The following is a 21,008-nucleotide window of genomic DNA, read 5'->3' as shown; positions in this document are numbered from 1 at the left end:
AGATCTCAGCTACCTGAGTAGCTAGGATTATATTATTTCTATGATATATTTTATACTTCTATCATCAGTACATATAAATACCACTTTCTTTGCATTTTTGTCAGCATTTAGTGTCAGTCTTTAATTCTAGCCATTTGAGTGTGTTATCATTATCCAATTAATATAATTTATTTTCCCTGATGGCTTAATGTTTTGAGTACTTTAGATTTGTTTATTGGCTATTTGCATAGCTTTTTTCAGAAATGATTTTATATTTTCAAAATTACTTGAATTAGTTCTATAACAAAATGTTTGATTATTATAAGTTATTTGATGACTTTTGCTTACATTCTCTGCAGTCAGTACATTTTAGAAATAAACTTTTAAAAGACAAATCCCATACAGTTTTTCACTTTGGACTGAAGAGCATTAAACAAGGAAAATAGACCATTGTCTTATTCTCTTCCAGATTCTTATTCCCAGAGTGGCATTTATCAGTCAACTGGGTGCTCATCAATTCATGGATATGAAAGAGAAACCAAAGGAATTTAAGTGATGAAATTAATCAGTAGGGGATTCCCGAGAATTTAATTTCACTTATAAATACCAACTATAGTAACCAGATAGTATAACTTAACTTGGAAAAACATTAAGTATTTTACATTTTGATTCATTACTGTAGAATTTTCTAAAAAGTTCTTAATAATTCAGATCTTTTCATCTTTTTTAGGTATTATTAATTTATGTAAACCTGGAAATTCTGGGATCCAGTCTCTAATTGGGGTACTTTGTATACCAAATATGGAAATAAGGGTAGGTAAAAGTTATTGTAATTCTTTTTTTTTTTTTTTTTTTGCCAGTCCTGGGCCTTGGACTCAGGGCCTGAGCACTGTCCCTGGCTTCTTCCCGCTCAAGGCTAGCACTCTGCTGCTTGAGCCACAGGGCCGCTTCTGGCCATTTTCTGTATATGTGGTGCTGGGGAATCGAACCTAGGGCCTCGTGTATCTGAGGCAGGCACTCTTGCCACTAGGCTATATCCCCAGCCCCTGTAATTCTTTAATTCCTGGATATTTAATAGAGGAATTAATTACTTAGAAAAGTCATTTAAGATGAAGTTTTCATTATTTGTTGTTAATTTGTGTCACAGAACATTTAAAAATACTTAAGTATTACTTAAACCTTTTGAATATCTTATAAATTTCTTTAAAATACTGCTGTTTGTAATGACAGTTTTATTTAAAAATTGAATTGAAAATCTAAACATAATTATGCTTTGCCCATTTAAACAATGCAAGCAAGACAGAAGAACATTCTCATTGCAGAGGTCAAGTTTTACAGAAATACATTTAGGAAAAGCTGTGGCTTCTAGTTTTTATTATGTTTTTATCTTTTCATGAGTTTTTATTTTAAAGATGATGGTTGAAGTGATACCTTTTAAATTTTTTGTTTGTTTTAATTTTGTAGCCCTTAATTTGAACTAACCTTGTAGTTGAAAAATAATAGGAAACACTAGTCAGGGAAATAAAAGCCATTTAAATTATAAAAATGGAAAGATCTCTTGAGCAGAGAACAAAAGGCTTTGGCAGTTCAGTTGACTTTTTTAAGAAGTTAAATGATGCATGTAGTAAGTATTCAGAAATTTTCTTTTTAGGGGCTTTCTACATAATTTTTCAAAACATGAAAGTTGTGTTTGTACTATTTTTAAAAAGTACATTTTAAAAGTCTTTAAATAAAGATCTATTTCATGAAATAAGTAAACTCTGTTTGCTCTTGTAGCGAGGTCTGCTTGAAGTTCTTTATGACATATTTCGTCTTCCTCTACCTGTTGTAACAGAGGAGTTCATAGAGGCATTGCTCAGTGTAGGTAAGTATTGAAGTGTTTTGTACCCATTATTTATTATAATTCTTAAAGCTACTTGTCTAATATAAACACAACCCTTAAAAGAATAAGTAAGATTATTAAACATCATTTTCTTACTGCATCAGCATGGCTTGAAATAAACACGAAAATAAAACATCAGATTCCTAGGACTAAGAGTTTTAAATTTCTTCTTTATCATTCTAGTTTACAAATAAGCAATGAAATTTTAGGAAATTGGGCCAAGAAAGTAAGAGAGGAGACAGTAGGAAACCTGGTTTGTTTCTTTTTGGAGGTTGAAGCAGTTGGCCACATGCCCCAGCCTTTTTTGCTTTAGGTATTTTTCAAATAGGGTCTTGCTATTAATTGCTAAATTTGGCCTTGGAAGGCTGTCCTTTTATTTATGCTTCCTATGTAGCTGGGGATGGCAGGCAGGCACATGTCACCAGACCTAGTTTTTTTTATTGGTTGAGAATGGGGTCCTGGATGAGAATGTGGCTTAGTGGTAGAGTGCTTGCCTAGCATGCATGAAGCCCTGGGTACTGGGTTCCTCAGTACCACATACACAGAAAAGGCCAGAAGTGTTGCTGTTTGGCTCAAGTGGTAGAGTATTAGCCTTGAGAACAAGAAGCTCAGGTGCAGTGCCCAGGCCCTGAGTTCAAGCCCCAGGACTGGCCAAGAAAAGAGAGAGAGAGAGAGAGAGAGAGAGAGAGAGAGAGAGAGAGAGAGAGAGAGAGAGAGAGAGAGAGAGAGAGAGAGAGAGAGAGAGAATGAGAATGGGGTCTTAGAAATTTTTGGCAAGGCTGACCTGTAGCTACAGTCCTCCTGTTCTCAGCCTCATGAGAAGGTAGGATTACAGGCATAAACCACAAATCCAGTTTAGTAATCTGTAGATTACCTAATTGTCTGTTGGTTTAGTCAAAAGACTCCTCTAAGTCCCAAAATGAAGGAAGTCAGATTTGTGTACATATCTATAAATTGTTTTTTTAAAGTGTATAGTTCTTTAAGCCAAAGAACCTTTTGAAGTTTTCCACTAGCCACACTTGCCTGTTTCAGTGTTACCAATTGTCTTTGTAACTACTTGATCTTAAACTTTAGATCCAGGAAGGTTCCAAGACAGTTGGAGGCTTTCAGATGGCTTTGTAGCAGCTGAGGCAAAAACTGTTCTCCCTCACCGTGCCAGATCCAGGTAGCATTAAAATATGAAAACAGTTCCAATTTGTCACTACTGCTTTTATGTTAGACTATGTACTATGTGGAACATGACTTAAGTTATTTCTGTGCTGTGTTTATTTCCAGACCAGACCTCATGGATAATTATTTGGCACTGATACTCTCTGCATTTATCCGTAATGGACTTTTAGAGGTAACAATTATAAACCTCACTTTGTCATTTTGTCCTTTTTATGTGGACTGAAAATTCAGAGTGAAAAGCATATCTGATGCTTAAATGTATTCATGTAAATAATTTTGTGCGGGCATGTACACATACACATTTATGTGTATATACATATTTTTGTTTTTATAGGGTTTGGTTGAGGTGATAACTAACAGTGATGACCATATCTCAGTTAGAGCTACCATCCTTTTAGGAGAGCTTTTACATATGGTAAGTATTTCAACTTCAGATCATATGTTTCATACTTGAATGCTTTAATTAGTAAAGCAGGTTAATTTAATAACTCTGCTTTATTTCATGGCCCCAAATAAAATAAATTTGCATTAGGCAGGTGCTCTACCACTTGAGCTATGCCTCCAGCCCCTTTTTCCACTAATTATCTAAAGTATGTCTCATTTGATACTTAGGCCATCCTGGACTGTGATTCTTCTACTTATGTGTCCCTGTGTCATTGGAGATGATGTGCATGCTGTAGCACCCAGACTTTAGTTAGGATAGAAACTGTTGAGATGAGTTCAAACTTTTTTGCCCAGGCTGGTCTTGAAACATGATTCCCTGATCCTTGCCTCCTGTGTAGCTAAAATTACAGGTCTAAGCCACCAAACTTAATGAATTGATGTTTTTAGGAGTGTTTATCTTTGTTTTTTTGTCTGTTTGTTTTTTGCCAGTCCTGGACCTTGGACTCAGGGCCTCAACACTGTCCCTGCCTTCTTTTTGCTCATGGCTAGCACTCTGCCACTTGAGCCACAATGCCACTTCTGGCCATTTTCTATATATGTGGTGCTGGGGAATTGAACCCAGGGCTTCATGTATATGAGGCAAGCACTCTTGCCACTAGGCCATATCCCCAACCCCTTAGGGGTGTTTATCTTTGCATTACAAAAATACTTTGGTGCTTTTTTATGAGATGTATATATGCATGCATATAGTTTTGTAAATGTAATAAATAAGGTACTCAGTACTGAATGTCAATCTCTATTTTTTTCATGGTGTCGGGCTTGAACTTAGTGTCTTGCCACTTGCTAGACAAGCTCTCTACCACTTAAGCTATGCTCCCAGACCTTTTTGCTTTAATTATTTTTTTCAGATAGGGTTTCATAGTCTTCTTCTCCTGAGCTGAACTCTTCACTGTTGCCCTCCTACCACATAGCACCTGGGTTATGTGGAAGGGAAATAGAACTAGGGGTTAACAGTTTTCTTCTTCTTCATGTATATTGATCTGTTCTTCAACCCATATGTGAAAGAATAAGTAATTTTGCAGGTTCTCAGGTCTGATTGCGTGTACTTTGTGTATTCTCTCTGTGATAATGTAGAGTTTGAACTCTGGAATCTTATCTCTAATAAATCAGCAAAAAGCTAGAAGAGGAGGTGTGAATCAAGTGGTAGAGTTCCAGCCGTAAGAGAAAACGCCAAGGGGACAGTGTTCAGGTCCTGAGTTCAAGCTCCAGTACTAGCATGTGGATGCAACACACACACACACACACACACACACACACACACACACACACACACACACACACACACACACACCCATAAGGATATCAATATCTTAGGGGAGAGGTATTGTTTTGTTTTACTTTTTAGTATGAAGGAATCTTCTTTTTTATGAATTTAATCTTCCTTTTTGCGTAGACCAGAACTTTATGCTTCTCTCAAAATATAAATCTGACTGACTTTAAGTATAGTGTCATTAGTTATTAATTATTCCTACATCTACTCTTTTATGATTAATATATTTACTTATCCTTACTGCTTAAAATCAGGTGTATGGTAAGATTTTGGTTGGGACACAAAAGTTAACAAGTTTCTCTTTTTAGAGATGGTTTGTATAATATATATTTGAGAGACTGTTTTTCAAGACTGAATGTATCAGCTTACAAATTTCACTATTGCATCCAAAATTTTAAGTGATAAATTTATACATAATCCTTTCAGGTCAGTCAAAAATTGAGTTAGTAAACTCAAGAGGTCTACTTAGAAACTAGTTCAATATTGAATATAGGACCTATGAAAATATGTGACATTATTAATTTGTGTATGCTTATGTTTGTTATATTTCATCTTTATAATATGTAAACACTATGCATCGAGAATAACCAATTATGTTAATTTTATATAAATCATACAGGTTTTTACCTACCAATAGTATTCTAAGGTATCACAAAACGTTGTGTTTTATTTTAGGCAAACACAATTCTTCCTCATTCACATAGCCATCATTTGCATTGCTTGCCAACCCTAATGAATATGGCTGCATCCTTTGATATCCCCAAGGAAAAGAGACTGTAAGTACCAGAGTTCTACAGAAGCTTACCATGCTTGACATTTTAATATCACTGGAGTTTCTTTCTCTCCTTTCTTTCTTTTAAGAACAAAGTACTATAGACAGGTTTTGCTTGGAAATTCTTTAAGAAGTCTGATAAGTAAGAGGAAAGCTAATAATTATCAAAATGTTTATTTGTATTTTTGTCTACAAAGTATTAGTAGAGTCGCTAAGTAATTTTTTTCTAATGTGTTTCTGAGAAAAATCATTTGACTTATCACACAATTCAAATCATTTGATAGTTTTTGGAATTTTTTTAAAAGCAACAATCTAGGTGTTTTTTAAAAAATGTCTATAAATTATTTCAAATTTTCAGTATCCACATGCTACCAACTCATTCTTTTCCTTCTTTGGTTTGAATTGTTCCCTTCTTCCTCCATCCTTCCTCCTTTCCCCATGCCTTTCCCCCTTCCCCTTCCTTGTTGACACTACAGTAACTCAGTGTCTTTCACTTGCCAGGCAGGCACACCACCAGTTGAATCAGTACCTCCATCTTTTTGTTTTCAGGTAGTGTTTCTTAGTTTTGCTGGGTATCAGACTTGGTCCACTGCCTTCCTATGTAGCTGAGATCTCAGGCATTATTTCTGGGATCACAGGCACCACTCCTGATCTTTTTCCTTTGTGCTTCCAGATTTGATCACATAGTTTATCTTTTTGTGTCTTCAAATAGTTATACAAAGAGATTAATTTGCCATGTCAATTTATACAAGATCAGAGTCACCTTCCACCACTTTCCCCTTCCCCCCATATATCCCATTGTCATCTTCTCCTCAGTTTCCTAACTCCATTTATACACTAAGTTTATGACTGTCTGCTCACCATTCCTCTTTTCATCTGTCTACCTCCTTCCTTTTAATTCCCATCATTCCCCTTATTCAAGACATGTCTCAACTTCCTGGTATCCAGTTTTTTTACTTTCCTGATTAAATGTTCAGAGTTTGTTTACCTCTTTTTATACACTAATCTCTGTCCTTGAATTACTGTTTTAATAATTTATCAGTTATCACTTTAGAATTATGCTAGTTATATACTATATGTTATAGTATATATATTTTTTCCTTATTAGACGAGCCAGTGCAGCACTAAACTGTTTGAAACGCTTCCATGAAATGAAGAAACGAGGTCCCAAGCCTTATAGTCTTCATTTAGATCACATTATTCAAAAAGCAATGGCAACCCACCAGAAACGGGATCACTATCTTCGAGTCCAGAAAGATATATTTGTTCTTAAGGTACAGTCATGATTTTTAACTCTACACTTTCCTACTTTTCCTACACTTTTCTTCAACACTGGATTCTAGTAGTCACATTTGAGCTTTGCAGTTCGTTCATGCCTGTGGATTTTCATTTGTGTTCTTTGTTTTTACAGTGACTAGGTAGTTTATTTATTTATTTATTTATTTATTTATTTATTTATTTATTTGCCAGTCCTGGGCTTGAACTCAGGGCCTGAGCACTGTCCCTGGCTTCTTTTTGCTCAAGGCTAGCACTCTGCCACTTGAGCCGCAGCGCCACTTCTGGCCATTTTCTGTATATGTGGTGCTGGGGAATCGAACCGAGGACTTCATGTATATGAGGCAAGCACTCTTGCCACTAGGCCATATCCCCAGCCCCAACTAGGTAGTTTTAGAGCCAGGTTTTTGTTTTCCAAATTTTTATTATCAAACTGATGTACAGAGGGGTTACAGTTTCATACGTTAGGCATTGGATACATTTCTTGTACTGTTTGTTACCTTGTCCCTCATACCCCCCTCCCCCCTCCCCTAGAGCCAGGTTTTTATTACTTTTTTTTTCTCCTGAGGGCAATGTCATTATCTTTGTTATTAATATTATTATTACTGCAGGTAGGTTTTGCTATAATAGCACAGAATGTGTAGGTTTGATTGTTACATTTACCGTGTGTGGATGTGCATATGGAATGGCTTTTGGATTCTGAGGACCTGGAATTTGTGTAAACTAGAGAGCATGAGTAACCCATAACACGTCATCTTGAATTCCTGACCAGTGGAAGACCTCTGGACACCATTTTTTTCAAGTCTGACCTGGTATGGTCTGGTTTCTGTCCAGCTTTGAAGCAAGGGATGGATCCATTGGACACTGAATCTGGAACTGATTACACGTACATGTGACCTGACAGAAAGTATCAGAAATCCATTTATTTTCTGTTGCTTTTGACAATACACAGAAGATTCTGGAAGCTCTTCCTCCTGAAATTTGGTCTGAACCTTGAAATAGCTCCAAGTGGTTATGAGCTTTAGAGGAAATAATATCCTGTGCATCTTGTGCTATTTCAGTTCCTGAGGTCCATAAAGGCAAAGCAGGGGCCTTGCCACTCTTGGTCCCACCTTCAGAATACAGAGCTTCACTTCAGAGCCCTTGGCATCATGGCAAAGGCACCAAAACCACTGTTTTCTGGTGGAAAACAATAGTAGTATGTGGGGAGGTGCATGCGCAGATGCCTTAATACCTTTTAAAATGAAGAAATTTTTATAATCTGTCCATAAAGGAAATGTCTTTTCATTTCATTTAAAAAATTTGGATTTAGTGGCCTATGTGAGGATAGTTTACCTTACTTGTCTCATTTGCTGCTTGGTGATTTTAGGATACAGAAGAAGCCCTTTTAATGAACCTTCGAGATAGCCAAGTCCTTCAGCACAAAGAAAATCTTGAGTGGAATTGGAATCTTATTGGGACCATTCTTAAGGTATTGCAAATGACTTTCTTATGATGGCTTGTTTTCATTTTATTATAACTTATTACAGTTCTGTGCTTAGGAGTTGATAAATATATTTATATATAATGTATTGTGTTTTTCTAGTGGCCAAATATAAATCTAAGAAACTATAAAGATGAACAGTTACACAGGTATGTAAAAACTATTGTACATTTTAATTTAAAGAACTTAGATTTAGATTATGCCTAAAGCTGCTGAAAGTAATAATTAGCATTTTAAAGTACCTTTATGTGCATATTCAGTAGCTGCATGCATATGTAAGTATACTCAGCACATTTGCTAATTATTTTCTGGTCATATACATTTTGCTTTTAGTTTGGGGTCAAAGTCATTGAGATAAAAGTTTTTAAATTGGGGCTGGGAATGTGGCCTAGTGGCAAGAGCGCTTACCTCGTATACATGAAGCCCTGGGTTCGATTCCCTAGCACCACATATACAGAAAACAGCCAGAAGTGGTGCTGTGGCTCAAGTGGCAAAGTGCTAGCCTTGAGCAAAAAGAAGCCAGGGACAGTGCTCAGGCCCTGAGTTCAAGCCCCAGGACTGGCAAAAAAAAAAGTTTTTAAATTGGAGTAGTAATCAATTTTGTCGGTGCTTAGTCTTTAATGTATAAGGATGATATGAGGATATACATTTTAAATGTACACCTTATGCAACATTTACATCTGAATTTGAAGTTGTCCATTCTTTTTTCTTCTTAACACTGTCTTTGACCACTGTATATATTACTCATGTTCATAGCATATAGAACACGTCAGCTATGCTCCTTCTCTAGTACATCGAGGATCTTTTACTCTTGAGTTCAACTAGCCAGTTACCAGTACTCATATCATTGGTTAAGGCAGCCTTACTTTTTTATATATATTTTTTATTATTATTGTAGAGGTGCTATACAGAGGGTTTATAGTTACATGAGTTGGGTAATGAGTAAAATTCTTTTTTAACCATATCTCTTTCCCTCGCACGCTCCTAGTTTTTCCCTCCCATCCCCACCCACAAGATATACAGTTCATTTTTCACTTAGTGTCTAGTGAGTACCCCTGTTGTATTTGTTTACCCTTTGCTCCACCATTTTTATGCCCCTCTTATCCTCCCAAACTAACAAACAAACAAACAAGACAATAGAAACAGCAACAACAACAAAAATCACTCATTTCCTTTTTTTGGAGTTCATGTCATAAGATATTATTTTATATGATCATAGGCACATGGCTCTTGAGCCTTTGTGATTCACTTCTGTGCTCCTCCTTTAGCTTCACTGTGTGAATGTTTGAGGACCTATATAATTTATCATGTCCCAGTGTATTTTTTTAATCATTCCATGTCTATATGTATAGATTTATAGGCACATTCTAGTTACCACAAATGAGAGAAACCGTGCAACCTATGTTTCTTTGGCTCTGGCTTAGTTCGCTTGGTATAATTCTTTCCAAGTCTGTACATTTCCTTATGAATGGAGCAATATTCTTTCTGATGGAAGCATAGAATTCCACTATGTATATATACTACATTTTCTTGATCCATTCATCCACTGAGGGGCATATGTGTTGATTCAGTTATTTTGGCTATGGTAAACACTGGTGCAGCAAACATGGCTATGCTCATCACTTTAGTGTAGCTTTGTTTGTGTTCTATTGGGTAAATGCTGAGGAGTGGGATTGCTGGGTCATAGAAAAGCTCTATGTTTAGTCTTTTCAGGAGCTTCCATACTGCTTTCCAGAGTGGTTGAACAAATTTACCTTTCCACCGACAGTATATTAGAGCTAGCTCCCTTTTGGCCATTCCCAGTTATCATTTGTTATTGTTAGTTTTCTTGTCCATTCTAACTGGAGTGTGGTGGAATCTCAGTGTTGTTTTGATTTGCATTTCTTTATGGCCAGAGATGTTGAACATTTCTTCATGTGTCTGTTGACAATTCTTTATTTCTTCTGAGAAATCTGTAAGTCTGTAGCCCATTTATTAACTGGGTTGAGTTTTTGAAGGTTTATTTTGGGGGGGAGTTAATTTTTTGAGCTCTAAGTATGTCTTAAATGTGAGGCTCTTGTCCGATATATAGCTGGTAAAAAATCGTTTCCCGTTCTGTGTTTTTTCTATTTACCTTAGTAGCTATGTCTTTTGCCTTGCAGAAGCTCTCTAGTTTGATGCAATTCCATTTATCCAGTCTTTTGTTGATTTGTTCTGATTCTTTACTTAGGAAGTTTTCTACCCGTGCCTAGAAGTCCTAGTGTTCCCCTTACCCCTTCCTGTAATAGTTACATTGAGTTCTTTGGTTTGTTTAGAATTGATTCTGGTGCAGGGTGATATATGAAGATCTAGCTTTAGTTTTCTTCAAGTACATAGCCAGTCTTGCCAGCACCATTTGTGGAAGAGGCATTTGATATAATTAACATTTTTGTTCATCTTTCATGATATGAAATTTGTTATATATATCAAATTTCGAGAAATGTATTAAGCATAAAAAATTACCCTGAAATAAAGATGCTTAGGTACTAGCTTTTTATGTCCTTATGAACAGAAATGATGTGTTAACTCCTATATTGTAGTACATGAAATTAAGATGAACTAAATTAAATGGATACTTAGCATACAACATTGAAAGTTGCTGAAATAATATAAATTATATCCATAAATTCATTTACAAGGTTCCTCTCATATTTGCTCAACTTTATATTCTAAATATCTTTTTACCAACTGGTAATTTTCTTCCTGCTATTTCTTTTAAACATCTTGCTGAAAAATTTGTACCCTATGAAATATTTTTACATGAAGTTTTTTTTAAATGGTTACAAATGTGTTTATTTAAATCTCTTGCCATTGACCCCCAATGAATAAGATCCAAAATATATATTTTAAAAGCTTGTTATAGCCTAACACGGTGGTCAGAATTCTTTCGTAACTATTTTGCTTCTCGCTTTGTTGACAATTTTATTTGGTCTTAGGTTTGTTCGAAGGCTTCTTTATTTTTACAAGCCTAGCAGTAAGTTGTATGCCAATCTGGATCTGGATTTCACCAAATCCAAGCAGCTCACAGTTGTTGGTTGCCAGTTTACAGAATTTCTTCTTGAATCTGAAGAGGTAAGCCCTCATTTCACAGTAAGATGTATTTAATTGAATTTACTGCCTCTTTATCTCCTGTTTGAATTTTAGGTGTAAATAGGCATAAGCTTTTATTTACAAGTGTAAGACATGAGTTGAGACCTAGGTTTCAATCCTTAGTCACTATGTGACATGGTTTGCTCTTCTGTAAAATAGTATTGCATTAAACGGGATTGTAAATAACAGATTGATATCTTATTAATAATTCATCAGCATTAATTGTTTTCTGTCTGATTATAAAGTTGATTTTTCTAATTATAGGATGGGCAAGGGTACTTAGAAGATCTAGTGAAGGATATTGTTCAGTGGCTCAATGCTGCATCTGGAATGAAACCTGAAAGAAGTCTTCAAAATAATGGTTTATTGACTACCCTTAGTCAACACTACTTTTTATTTATTGGAACACTTTCTTGTCACCCTCATGGAGTGAAAATGCTGGAAAAATGCAGTGTATTTCAGTGGTGAGCACCCTTACATTCTATGCAGTATGAATCTAAATTTTGTTTGTCTTGGGAGGCTGGCCTCAAACTTAGCTGCCTCCTGCTTCTTTTATTTTTAATACAGTGAAATAACAGTATTCTTTTTAGTTGTTATGCATGAGTTTGGTAAGTCTTTTCAGAAGATCACGGTTTTCTTTAAAGTCTGTTGAGGTGTTGGCACAGCCACACACAAAATGATCACTGAGTAGTGATGGAGGTGCTAATTAAGCTGATCTTTTTTTTTTTATTCCCTTCTCTATACATATGTAGACATATTTATACTCCTTTCTCTGTCTCTGTATCTCTGTATCTCTTTCCCTTTGTCCCTTTTTCTATATTCTCTCTCTCTAGGGTGTGTGTGTATGTGTAGCAGGTTGTTTACCTTAGAAATATATTATTAAATTTTTTTAATATTTCAATAAATCTGGAAAAATATTTGTTGAATCAATGTAGCAATTTTAATCATCTTAACCTTAATTACTTTATTTTTTTTTTAGTCTTCTTAATCTTTGCTCCTTGAAAAACCAAGATCATTTGCTAAAACTGACTGTTTCAAGTTTAGACTATAGTCGAGATGGATTAGCTAGAGTTATACTTTCGAAAATCCTGACGGCAGCTACTGATGTGAGTATAACACAGTCAATAAAACTATATCTTAAATAACTATTTAACTTAATACTTTATACATTTTAGCCTAAATAAAATTATAAACTCCAATAATAAAGGTAGAAATTGGGAATACTTTAAAATTTCAGGAAAGTAATATGCGTACTATGACCATAGTACCCACATTTTTTTTTCTTTTTGGTCTTTTTGGGTTTAAACTCGGCCTTATGCTTGCCAAGTAGGTCCTATTTTGCTGCTTGAACCACACCTCATCCTTTTTAGCTTTAGTTATTTTTCAGATAAGACTATCTTTTATCTGAGCAAGCTTTAGACTACAGCCTTTCTCTCTGTGCCTCCCACATAGCTGGAATTTCAGGCATGTACCACTATATCCTGTTTGTTTGTTCAGATGGAGTTTCTCTATCTTTTGTCTGTGAATTAGAGTACCCTAATCTCTGCCTCCCAAGTATATGCAATTATAGGGAAAAGCTACTTTGCCCAGCCAGTTCACATATTTTTTAGGGACAGAATGAAATAACTTCATAGAACGGGATATTTATATTAAGTACTAAACTATCAATTTTACCCCTTCTATTTTTTTTCCAAAGACCTACCAAAAGAAAATTAAATAGGCTAATGACAGTGAAGATACTTTTTTCTAATGTACTTGTTTATCTTTATAGGCCTGTAGGCTGTATGCAACAAAACATTTAAGAGTATTATTGAGAGCTAATGTTGAGTTCTTCAATAATTGGGGAATTGAGTTACTCGTAACTCAGCTACATGATAAAAACAAAACAATTTCTTCTGAAGCGCTGGATATCCTTGATGAAGCTTGTGAAGACAAGGTAAAGTTTCAAGTAGTTTTTTTATAGTGAAATACTTACAATTAATTTCTGTCAAATATTAAATTTAATTGATAGGAAAGTATAATTATATAACATCAATATTTTGGAAAATGTACTGTATTTATACAGTTGTTAATTTGTATAATATTCATCTACTTTAGGCCAATCTTCATGCTCTTATACAGATGAAGCCAGCTTTGTCCCACCTTGGAGACAAGGGTTTACTTCTCCTCTTGAGGTAAGTAAATGCTCATGTGATTATATTTTCTATTACGTTCTCTGGTAGTACAACATTAAAGCTAGATTACAATGCAGATTTGAAGCATTCTGAAGGAGTTTACCTCTACCATGAAACTTCAGAAACAGATCTATTGCACAATCTTGGGACATCTTTTCAATAATTAAACTCTGTTCACTGTTTTTCTTAGTAAATGTGTGTGTGTGTGTGTGTGTGTGCCTAACATTTCTTTGTTCATGCTATGTTCTTTAATACAATTAGGTTCATGTGTTTTTGCAAAAACTGAGAATTTATCTTCAATTGAAATTTTAGTAAGTTACAATTGAATGTTTTGGAGAGAAACTGTTTCTAAAGTCTTTATATATGTTAACCATGTATTTTGAGTTATTTTTATCTTCTTATATATTTCTTGTCATTCTTAATATTAAACTGTAGATGTTTTAATTTACAGATTTCTCTCCATTCCAAAAGGGTTTTCCTACCTAAATGAAAGGGGTTATGTAGCAAAACAACTGGAAAAGTGGCACAAGGTAACTTCTAATTAAATAAGTTTTAATTTGCAATGTTTTCATGTAGAAACATAGTCATAGTGATATTTTTTGCATCGCCAATGTTTCAAAACTACCGAATTTAAGTATGTAAACATCAACATGAAGTAAAATCCTAAATTCTATGTAATTCCCTATGGATTAATACTTGTATTTGTCCATTTTACAGCTGTAGTATTTATTTTGTAGTGAACTGTTGATTTTGTGTAAATTCTATTGAAACTTTGCGTTAACCTTAATTGATTTTCAATGTTTTAACTGTATGTTTTGTTAACTCTATTAAACCCAATTTCTTTTATTATGACTAATCCCTTATGCAGACTATAATTTCACACAGGTCTTCTTATGCAAGAACAAAAATCAAAGCAGTTCTACTTAAGCAGATATATTCCTGCAATTAAGCTTTATCTTAGGATGCTACTTAACATAAACCTGAAAGTTAACACTTGAAAGCATCCATCTATGTAGATCATTGAAACTTTAGACCTGTGAAGAAAGCTATATTTCAGAAGAGAGAAGACTAGAATAAATGAATGACAAGTGAAACTGATAGTGTAAATTAGACCTTTGTAGAGGATTTGTAAAACACAATGTATCATGCTAAAGAATTCAGTTAATTTCCTTTTTATGAAAGTCTCATATTAAGTAATTAAATTTTTTATGATCTTTTAAGTAGTTGTACAAAGAGGTCCAGTAACAAAACAGCTTTTGAGTGCAATGTATCCAGATTGCTATCATGCCTTTCAGTATTCTCACCCCCAAAGAAAGGGGATGTAAAAGTTTGAAAAAGATGAATTTAAAAATTTTACTCAATTATGTATAGACCCCAAAATGTTAATACGAGGGAGATTTAGGGGGCTGGGAATATGGCCTAGTGGTAGAGTGCTTGCCTCAAAGGGACATTTATCCAGAATATCATATCATTGTTTCTGAATATGGTAGAACAATTTGCATTCATAAAATTCTTGCTTTGTGTTTTCCAAAATTTCTTCATTTCTGAACATGTTCTCTTCATTTTTTCCATATTTAGCTTCTAAGATTTGGTAGTACTTGACATAAGTTTGATAAATGCCATGACACTCTGTAATCAAAGAAATATTATCTTCTAGGAATATAATTCCAAATATGTTGACTTAATTGAGGAACAACTTAATGAAGCACTTACTACTTACCGGAAACCTATTGATGGTGATAACTACGTTCGTCGCAGTAACCAAAGGTATAGTCCAATTAATGAAAGAACTAATTAATAGTCTTCCATATAAAACTTAAAGCCAGAGCTCTTATATTCTCTTTTGTACACTGACACAGGAAAAATCTTTACATAGCATTGATTGCTCAAAAATTTCATTGACATACATAGCATTCTGAATATACTTTTATTAAAACAGAATTTAGATACATCCTGTGTTTTCTCACCTTGGCCTACTTTTCTAGCCTCAGCTTTCCTACCAGTACTTTAAAACCTGATAGACAATCATTTTTCTAGAAAAATCTTCCTGCCTTCCTCCTTATATTTTTTTATGTTGGGAACTGTATCTAGCTTCATGTATTCAGTACAGCAATAGCCATTTGTTTTAATTATATTTAATTAGCATCTTTGTTACTTTATAATAGATTACAGCGTCCTCATGTTTACCTTCCTGTACACCTTTATGGACAACTGGTACACCACAAAACTGGCTGCCACTTATTGGAAGTACAGGTAAAAAACATAGTTCACTTGTTTTAAATTCTGATAGTAGCTAACAACCTTAATGTTGTTAAAATACATAGTTGCAAAAACTTCTCAAACAGTATAAACTCAGTGGCATAATTACTGTTTTCTTTTTATTGGCAGCATTGTTAATTTTGAGCTCAAGTTCCTATGCTTGCTAGTCAGGCTTGCTCAAGCCACCCCTCCAGCCCATTTTGTTGCTTTTCATTAGTTTTCAAATAGGGCCTCTCATTTTTGTCTGAAGTTATGCTTTTCCACATAGCTGAGATTATAGGCATGTCCTACCATGCTTAGCTTTTCTGTTGAGATGGTCTCATTAACTTAATTTCCTGAACTAGCCTCCCTCCACGATCCTCCTGGCTTCCACCTTCCATAATTACTTTAAACTTATCTATTATGTAATTGACTTAAGCATTCTATGTTTGAAATCTTTAGATATTACTTGTTTGTAGAGTAAGGAACCCAGTAAAAGTCTGAATTTTTCCCTTTACAGCTTGTTGAAAAAATTAAAATTTCCTTTACATACTGAGAAACTTAACCTGCGAAAGGTTTTGTCATCCTCAGGAAACAACAAAATGAAATTGGTTGCATATGAAAACCTCTCTGTTCTGTATTTCATAGATTACCATCCCCCATCACAAAGCAGTAATACTCTACCACATAAGCTATGCCCTAGCTCTCATGTATTTTATAAAATGTAAAGGGCATAGACATTCAGTTATTCTTTGAATAAAGTATGTACACTTAATTTCTTACTCAGTTTTTCTTTTAGCTAGGTGTTTTCAGTAAATACAACCTTTGTCTAATTTAAGAAATAAATTGTTAGCGTGTAGCTTAAGTATCTGAGCACCTACCTAGTAATTGAAGTTCTGAGTTCAAAACCCAATACTGTCAAAACCATAAAAATAATTATAAAAATTGTGTGTGTGTGTGTGTGTGTGTGTGTGTGTGTGTGTGTGTGTGTGCGCCTTGCTCAGTGTCACTATTGAGCAGTTCAATCATACTGTTGTAGTATAGTTAAATCCAAAATCCTGGCTGACTAGCTCAGTTGGTTACAGCATGGTGCTAAATCCAAATATTATTTTCTATTTAAGAGGAATAATTAACACTTTTTATAATACCTCAAGTGTCAATTACCTTGTCAAACATTTTTATATATAAATCATGCAACCTTATGAGACAGGTGCTATTATTATCCCTATTAGGGAGATTAGAAGGTTAGCTAACTTGGGGGAAGGATAAGTAGCTTTCTCAAGGTCACACTTAATATTAATGATAAATCTGGAATATGGGGCTGGGAGTATGGCCTAGTGGCAAGAGTGCTTGCCTCCTACACATGTTCAATTCCCCAGCACCACATATATGGAAAACGGCCAGAGGGGGCACTGTGGCTCAAGTGGCAGAGTGCTAGCCTTGAGCAAGAAGAGGCCAGGGACAGTGCTCAGGCCCTGAGTCCAAGGCCCAGGACTGGCCAAAAAAAAAAAATCTGGAATATGATCTTAGAACCTATACACAAATGGTATGGACTTCTAAGATATTTTACATAGAATTATTGTAGAAGTTTAAATATACAAAAATGACAAAGTAAATCTTAAACCAGTTTAACTATACAGTAAGACAATACATTAAAAGCCTAATTTGTTGCTACTTACATAATTTTTTTATTCTTTCTCCAGAATATTGTTTCAGAACTCTGTTACAACGTCCGTACACCAGATTTGGATAAGTGGGAAGAAATTAAAAAACTGAAAGCATCTCTTTGGGCCTTGGTTTGTAATAAACACTTCCATAAAATCTTTGCAAATTTTAGATTATTTTTCATGTGTATCTATTAATATTAAAGAAATAAAAATTAATTTTTTGGAAGGTGTTTTTAGGTTCATATTCTAAGACCCAAGATCATTCCTGCCAACTGACGTGTTTTCTTTTTTTTTTGGCCAGCCCTGGGGCTTGGACTCAGGGCCTGAGCACTGTCCCTGGCTTCTTTTTTGCTCAAGGCTAGCACTCTGCCACTTGAGCCACAGCGCCACTTCTGGCCGTTTTCTGTATATGTGGTGTTGGGGAATCGAACCCAGAGCCTCATGTATATGAGGCAGGCACTCTTGCCACTAGGCCATGTCCCCAGCCCCAACTGACGTGTTTTCGTGCTAAGGAAATAGTTACTGTTGGCTTTTATGGCTTTCATTTTCTTGCTGAAACAAATGAGAGCATTAACTTACTTCTAGTATTCCTTACTTGAGATATTTTTTCTTTTTTGGTGTCAGTCCTAGGGCTTGAAGTTGGAGCCTGGATCCTGTACCTGCACTTTTTTGTTCAAGAGTAGCATTCTACCACTTGACCCACAGCTCCACTTGTGTCATATTTGGTGATTAATTGGAACTAAGAGTCTCACAGACTTCACCTGCATGAGTTGGCTTTAAACCTTGATCCTCAGATCTCAGCCTCCTGAGTAGCTAGGATTACAGGCATGGCCTACTAGTTACCTGGCCTTAATTTTTTTTTGTTCTTTCCAAGATGGGTTTAAATTTCATTCTTGGTAGGTAGCTTTTCAGATCTCTTAAAAGCCCCTCTTGTAACTTTTGTTTTTATGTTCTTTCAGGGAAACATTGGCTCATCGAATTGGGGTCTCAATTTGCTACAGGAAGAAAATGTGATTCCAGATATACTAAAACTTGCAAAACATTGTGAAGTTCTTTCCATTAGAGGGTATGTCATTTATCCCAGGAATGCTTTTAATGCATATATTATTATTCACAAATAGTCGTAAGGCAAAAAGTATTGTGTGATTCATGACTCTTAATTCACTACAAATTCTAAAGGTGTACAGTTTTAAAATGTATAGTTAACGAACTCTTTGTATACTATTTTTACATTATTCGTTCTTGTTTTTTATGGGGGTACTAGGCCTTGAACTCAGGGCCTGAACCTTTCTGGTGTATCATGATACCCTTAAGCTGTGCCTTCAGGCATGTTTTTTACTGGCTGTTTTTACAATAGGATCTCATTTCAATGCCTTAGTTACCATCCACCTACTTTTAGGCTTCCTGTCACCTCTAGGATCACAGGCACTTGCCAACGTGTCCAGCTTCCCTTCTGTGGAGGTAGAGTCCTGTGGACATTTTCTGCTCCAAGCTGGCCTGCAACCAAATTCCTCCCAAGCTTGGTATAATAGATGCATGCCACTGCAGCTAAGGATGGAGGAGGGGTGTCACGCTTTTCACCTGGGCTGGCTTCAAGCTATAATTCTCCTATTTTCAGCCTTTCAAACAGCTAAGATCACAGGTGTGAGCCACCAGCACCCAACCATCATTCTGTTATTATTATGTAGAAGTTAATCCTTCAGGTAATAGTTCAGTAATTTAATCCATATATCCCAGATTTATTTTTATTTATTTTTGTGTGGGTCCTGGGGCTTGGACTCTGGGCTCAAGGCTAGCATACTACCACTTGAGCCACAGAGCCACTTCCAGCTTTTTCTTTAATTAACTGGAAATAAGAATCTCATGGACTTTTCTGCCTGGACTGGCTTTGAAGTGCAATCCTCAGATCTTAGCCTCCTGAGTAGGATTACTGGCATGAGCCACCAGTGTCCAGCAAAAAGCTAGTGTTTTGCTGAGACTATATATTCATTTTGTGGTAATTATTATTTTATTAGAACAATTTGCATGGTTTTATTGTATTCCTAACGAATTGCTTTTTACAAAGTAAATACTTTTAATGACTTTAAAAAATAGTCAAGTTACATATTGCAGTTGATTATTTTATGGTTGCTTTAAGAAATCTCATCTTGTAACTATAAAATATCCTATATTGTTTATATACAGGACCTGTGTATATGTACTCGGACTCATAGCTAAAACCAAACAAGGCTGTGATATTTTAAAGTGTCACAACTGGGATGCTGTGAGACATAGTCGCAAACATCTGTGGCCAGTGGTTCCAGATGATGTGGACCAACTCTGTAATGAACTCTCATCCATCCCCAGCACTCTGAGTTTGAACTCAGAGTCAACCAGCTCTAGACATAATAGTGAGAGTGAATCAGCACCATCGAGTGAGTATTGGGATAGGTTCATACACAGCTATTGTTGGCAGGTATATTTTTACTTCAGAACCTAATGCTTTGTAATATTTCACTTATACATATGTATATAATTTCATTTCTATATATAATTCATGTTATATTTCATTATCTATTGTAAGTCTCTACTTGTTTGGCAGTAATAGCTTCTTGGAGGATGCATGTCTTCACAACACCCAAGTTTAGCCAGCAGCATATAGTGTTCTCACACCATGCTTTCTTTTTTTTTTTATTATTTTTTTTCTCAAATTTTTCACACCATGCTTTCTAAAAATTATCTTATAAGTACTTATTTGTCTCCTTTCTTTTACATAATATTTTTACTCATTTTTCAGATATGGAGATTGTTGAACAAAATTTTATTTGCTAAGAGATTGTTTTCATCTTCAGTTTTGAATTATAACCATGTTTTTGTTTTTGTTTTGTTTTTGGCCAATCCTGGGGCTTGAACTCAGGGTCTGGACACTGTCCTTGAGCTTCTTTTGCTCAAGGCTAGCACTCTACCACTTGAGCCGCAGTTCTACTTGAAGATAATTGATGAGTCTCACAAACTTTCCTTCCCAGGCTGGCTTTTAACTGTGGTCCTCAGATCTCAGCCTCCTGAGTAGCTAGGACTATAGCCATGAGCCACAGGCACATAGCTAGAAATAGATTTTAAAATAGTGGAAGATATAAGCTAGTGGTAGAGCACTTATCTGTCATGTGTCAGAGCCTGGGTTTAATTTCCAATATCAGAGAAATAAAATGGAATTTTGAAAGGTAGTATGCCATAAACAAATTATGTAAAATAGTTGTGTTCAGAAACCCTGTGCTAAGATATTGTCAGAAGTACAAGGTTTAAGACCTGATTCTTTCCTTTAAGAGTATAATGCAAACTTGGGTGGGACACTTCTATAATATCTGCATGAGAACCTGGAGTCCGTTGTTATCCTGGAGTACATAATGAGACACTGTCTCAAAGAAAAAAACAAAGTAGACTGTGAAAATATATCTAACATGTCAAATCTCAGCAAGTCTAAGAAGCTTTGAATTATAAAAACACTGCCTGTTAAGTACTGCATACCTCTGATGACAAAATACACCTTTACTTAGGTTACTCTTGAGA

At 35.3% G+C, this 21,008-nt stretch overlaps 1 protein-coding gene across 2 annotated transcripts in view; it reads left to right on the top strand.

Moving 5' to 3' along the window:
• Positions 1-21,008, top strand: part of Rictor (RPTOR independent companion of MTOR complex 2) — an 87,031-nt gene that overhangs the window by 46,759 nt on the left and 19,264 nt on the right. For both annotated transcript variants that reach the window (XM_048368513.1, XM_048368512.1), the window contains exons 11-30: positions 710-792; positions 1,756-1,843; positions 2,936-3,026; positions 3,137-3,203; positions 3,366-3,446; positions 5,421-5,521; positions 6,626-6,791; positions 8,162-8,263; positions 8,378-8,424; positions 11,230-11,365; positions 11,648-11,847; positions 12,363-12,489; positions 13,155-13,319; positions 13,481-13,557; positions 14,009-14,087; positions 15,215-15,324; positions 15,723-15,810; positions 17,499-17,591; positions 18,422-18,528; positions 19,647-19,876. In XM_048368513.1, coding sequence (XP_048224470.1) covers positions 710-792; positions 1,756-1,843; positions 2,936-3,026; positions 3,137-3,203; positions 3,366-3,446; positions 5,421-5,521; positions 6,626-6,791; positions 8,162-8,263; positions 8,378-8,424; positions 11,230-11,365; positions 11,648-11,847; positions 12,363-12,489; positions 13,155-13,319; positions 13,481-13,557; positions 14,009-14,087; positions 15,215-15,324; positions 15,723-15,810; positions 17,499-17,591; positions 18,422-18,528; positions 19,647-19,876 — 2,238 coding nt within the window. The remainder of the gene's footprint in view (positions 1-709; positions 793-1,755; positions 1,844-2,935; positions 3,027-3,136; positions 3,204-3,365; positions 3,447-5,420; positions 5,522-6,625; positions 6,792-8,161; positions 8,264-8,377; positions 8,425-11,229; positions 11,366-11,647; positions 11,848-12,362; positions 12,490-13,154; positions 13,320-13,480; positions 13,558-14,008; positions 14,088-15,214; positions 15,325-15,722; positions 15,811-17,498; positions 17,592-18,421; positions 18,529-19,646; positions 19,877-21,008) is intronic.

The sequence above is a fragment of the Perognathus longimembris genome, chromosome 19 (assembly GCF_023159225.1).
Source record: "Perognathus longimembris pacificus isolate PPM17 chromosome 19, ASM2315922v1, whole genome shotgun sequence".
NCBI lineage: Eukaryota > Metazoa > Chordata > Mammalia > Rodentia > Heteromyidae > Perognathus > Perognathus longimembris.
This window is presented reverse-complemented; position numbering and strand designations above follow the sequence as displayed.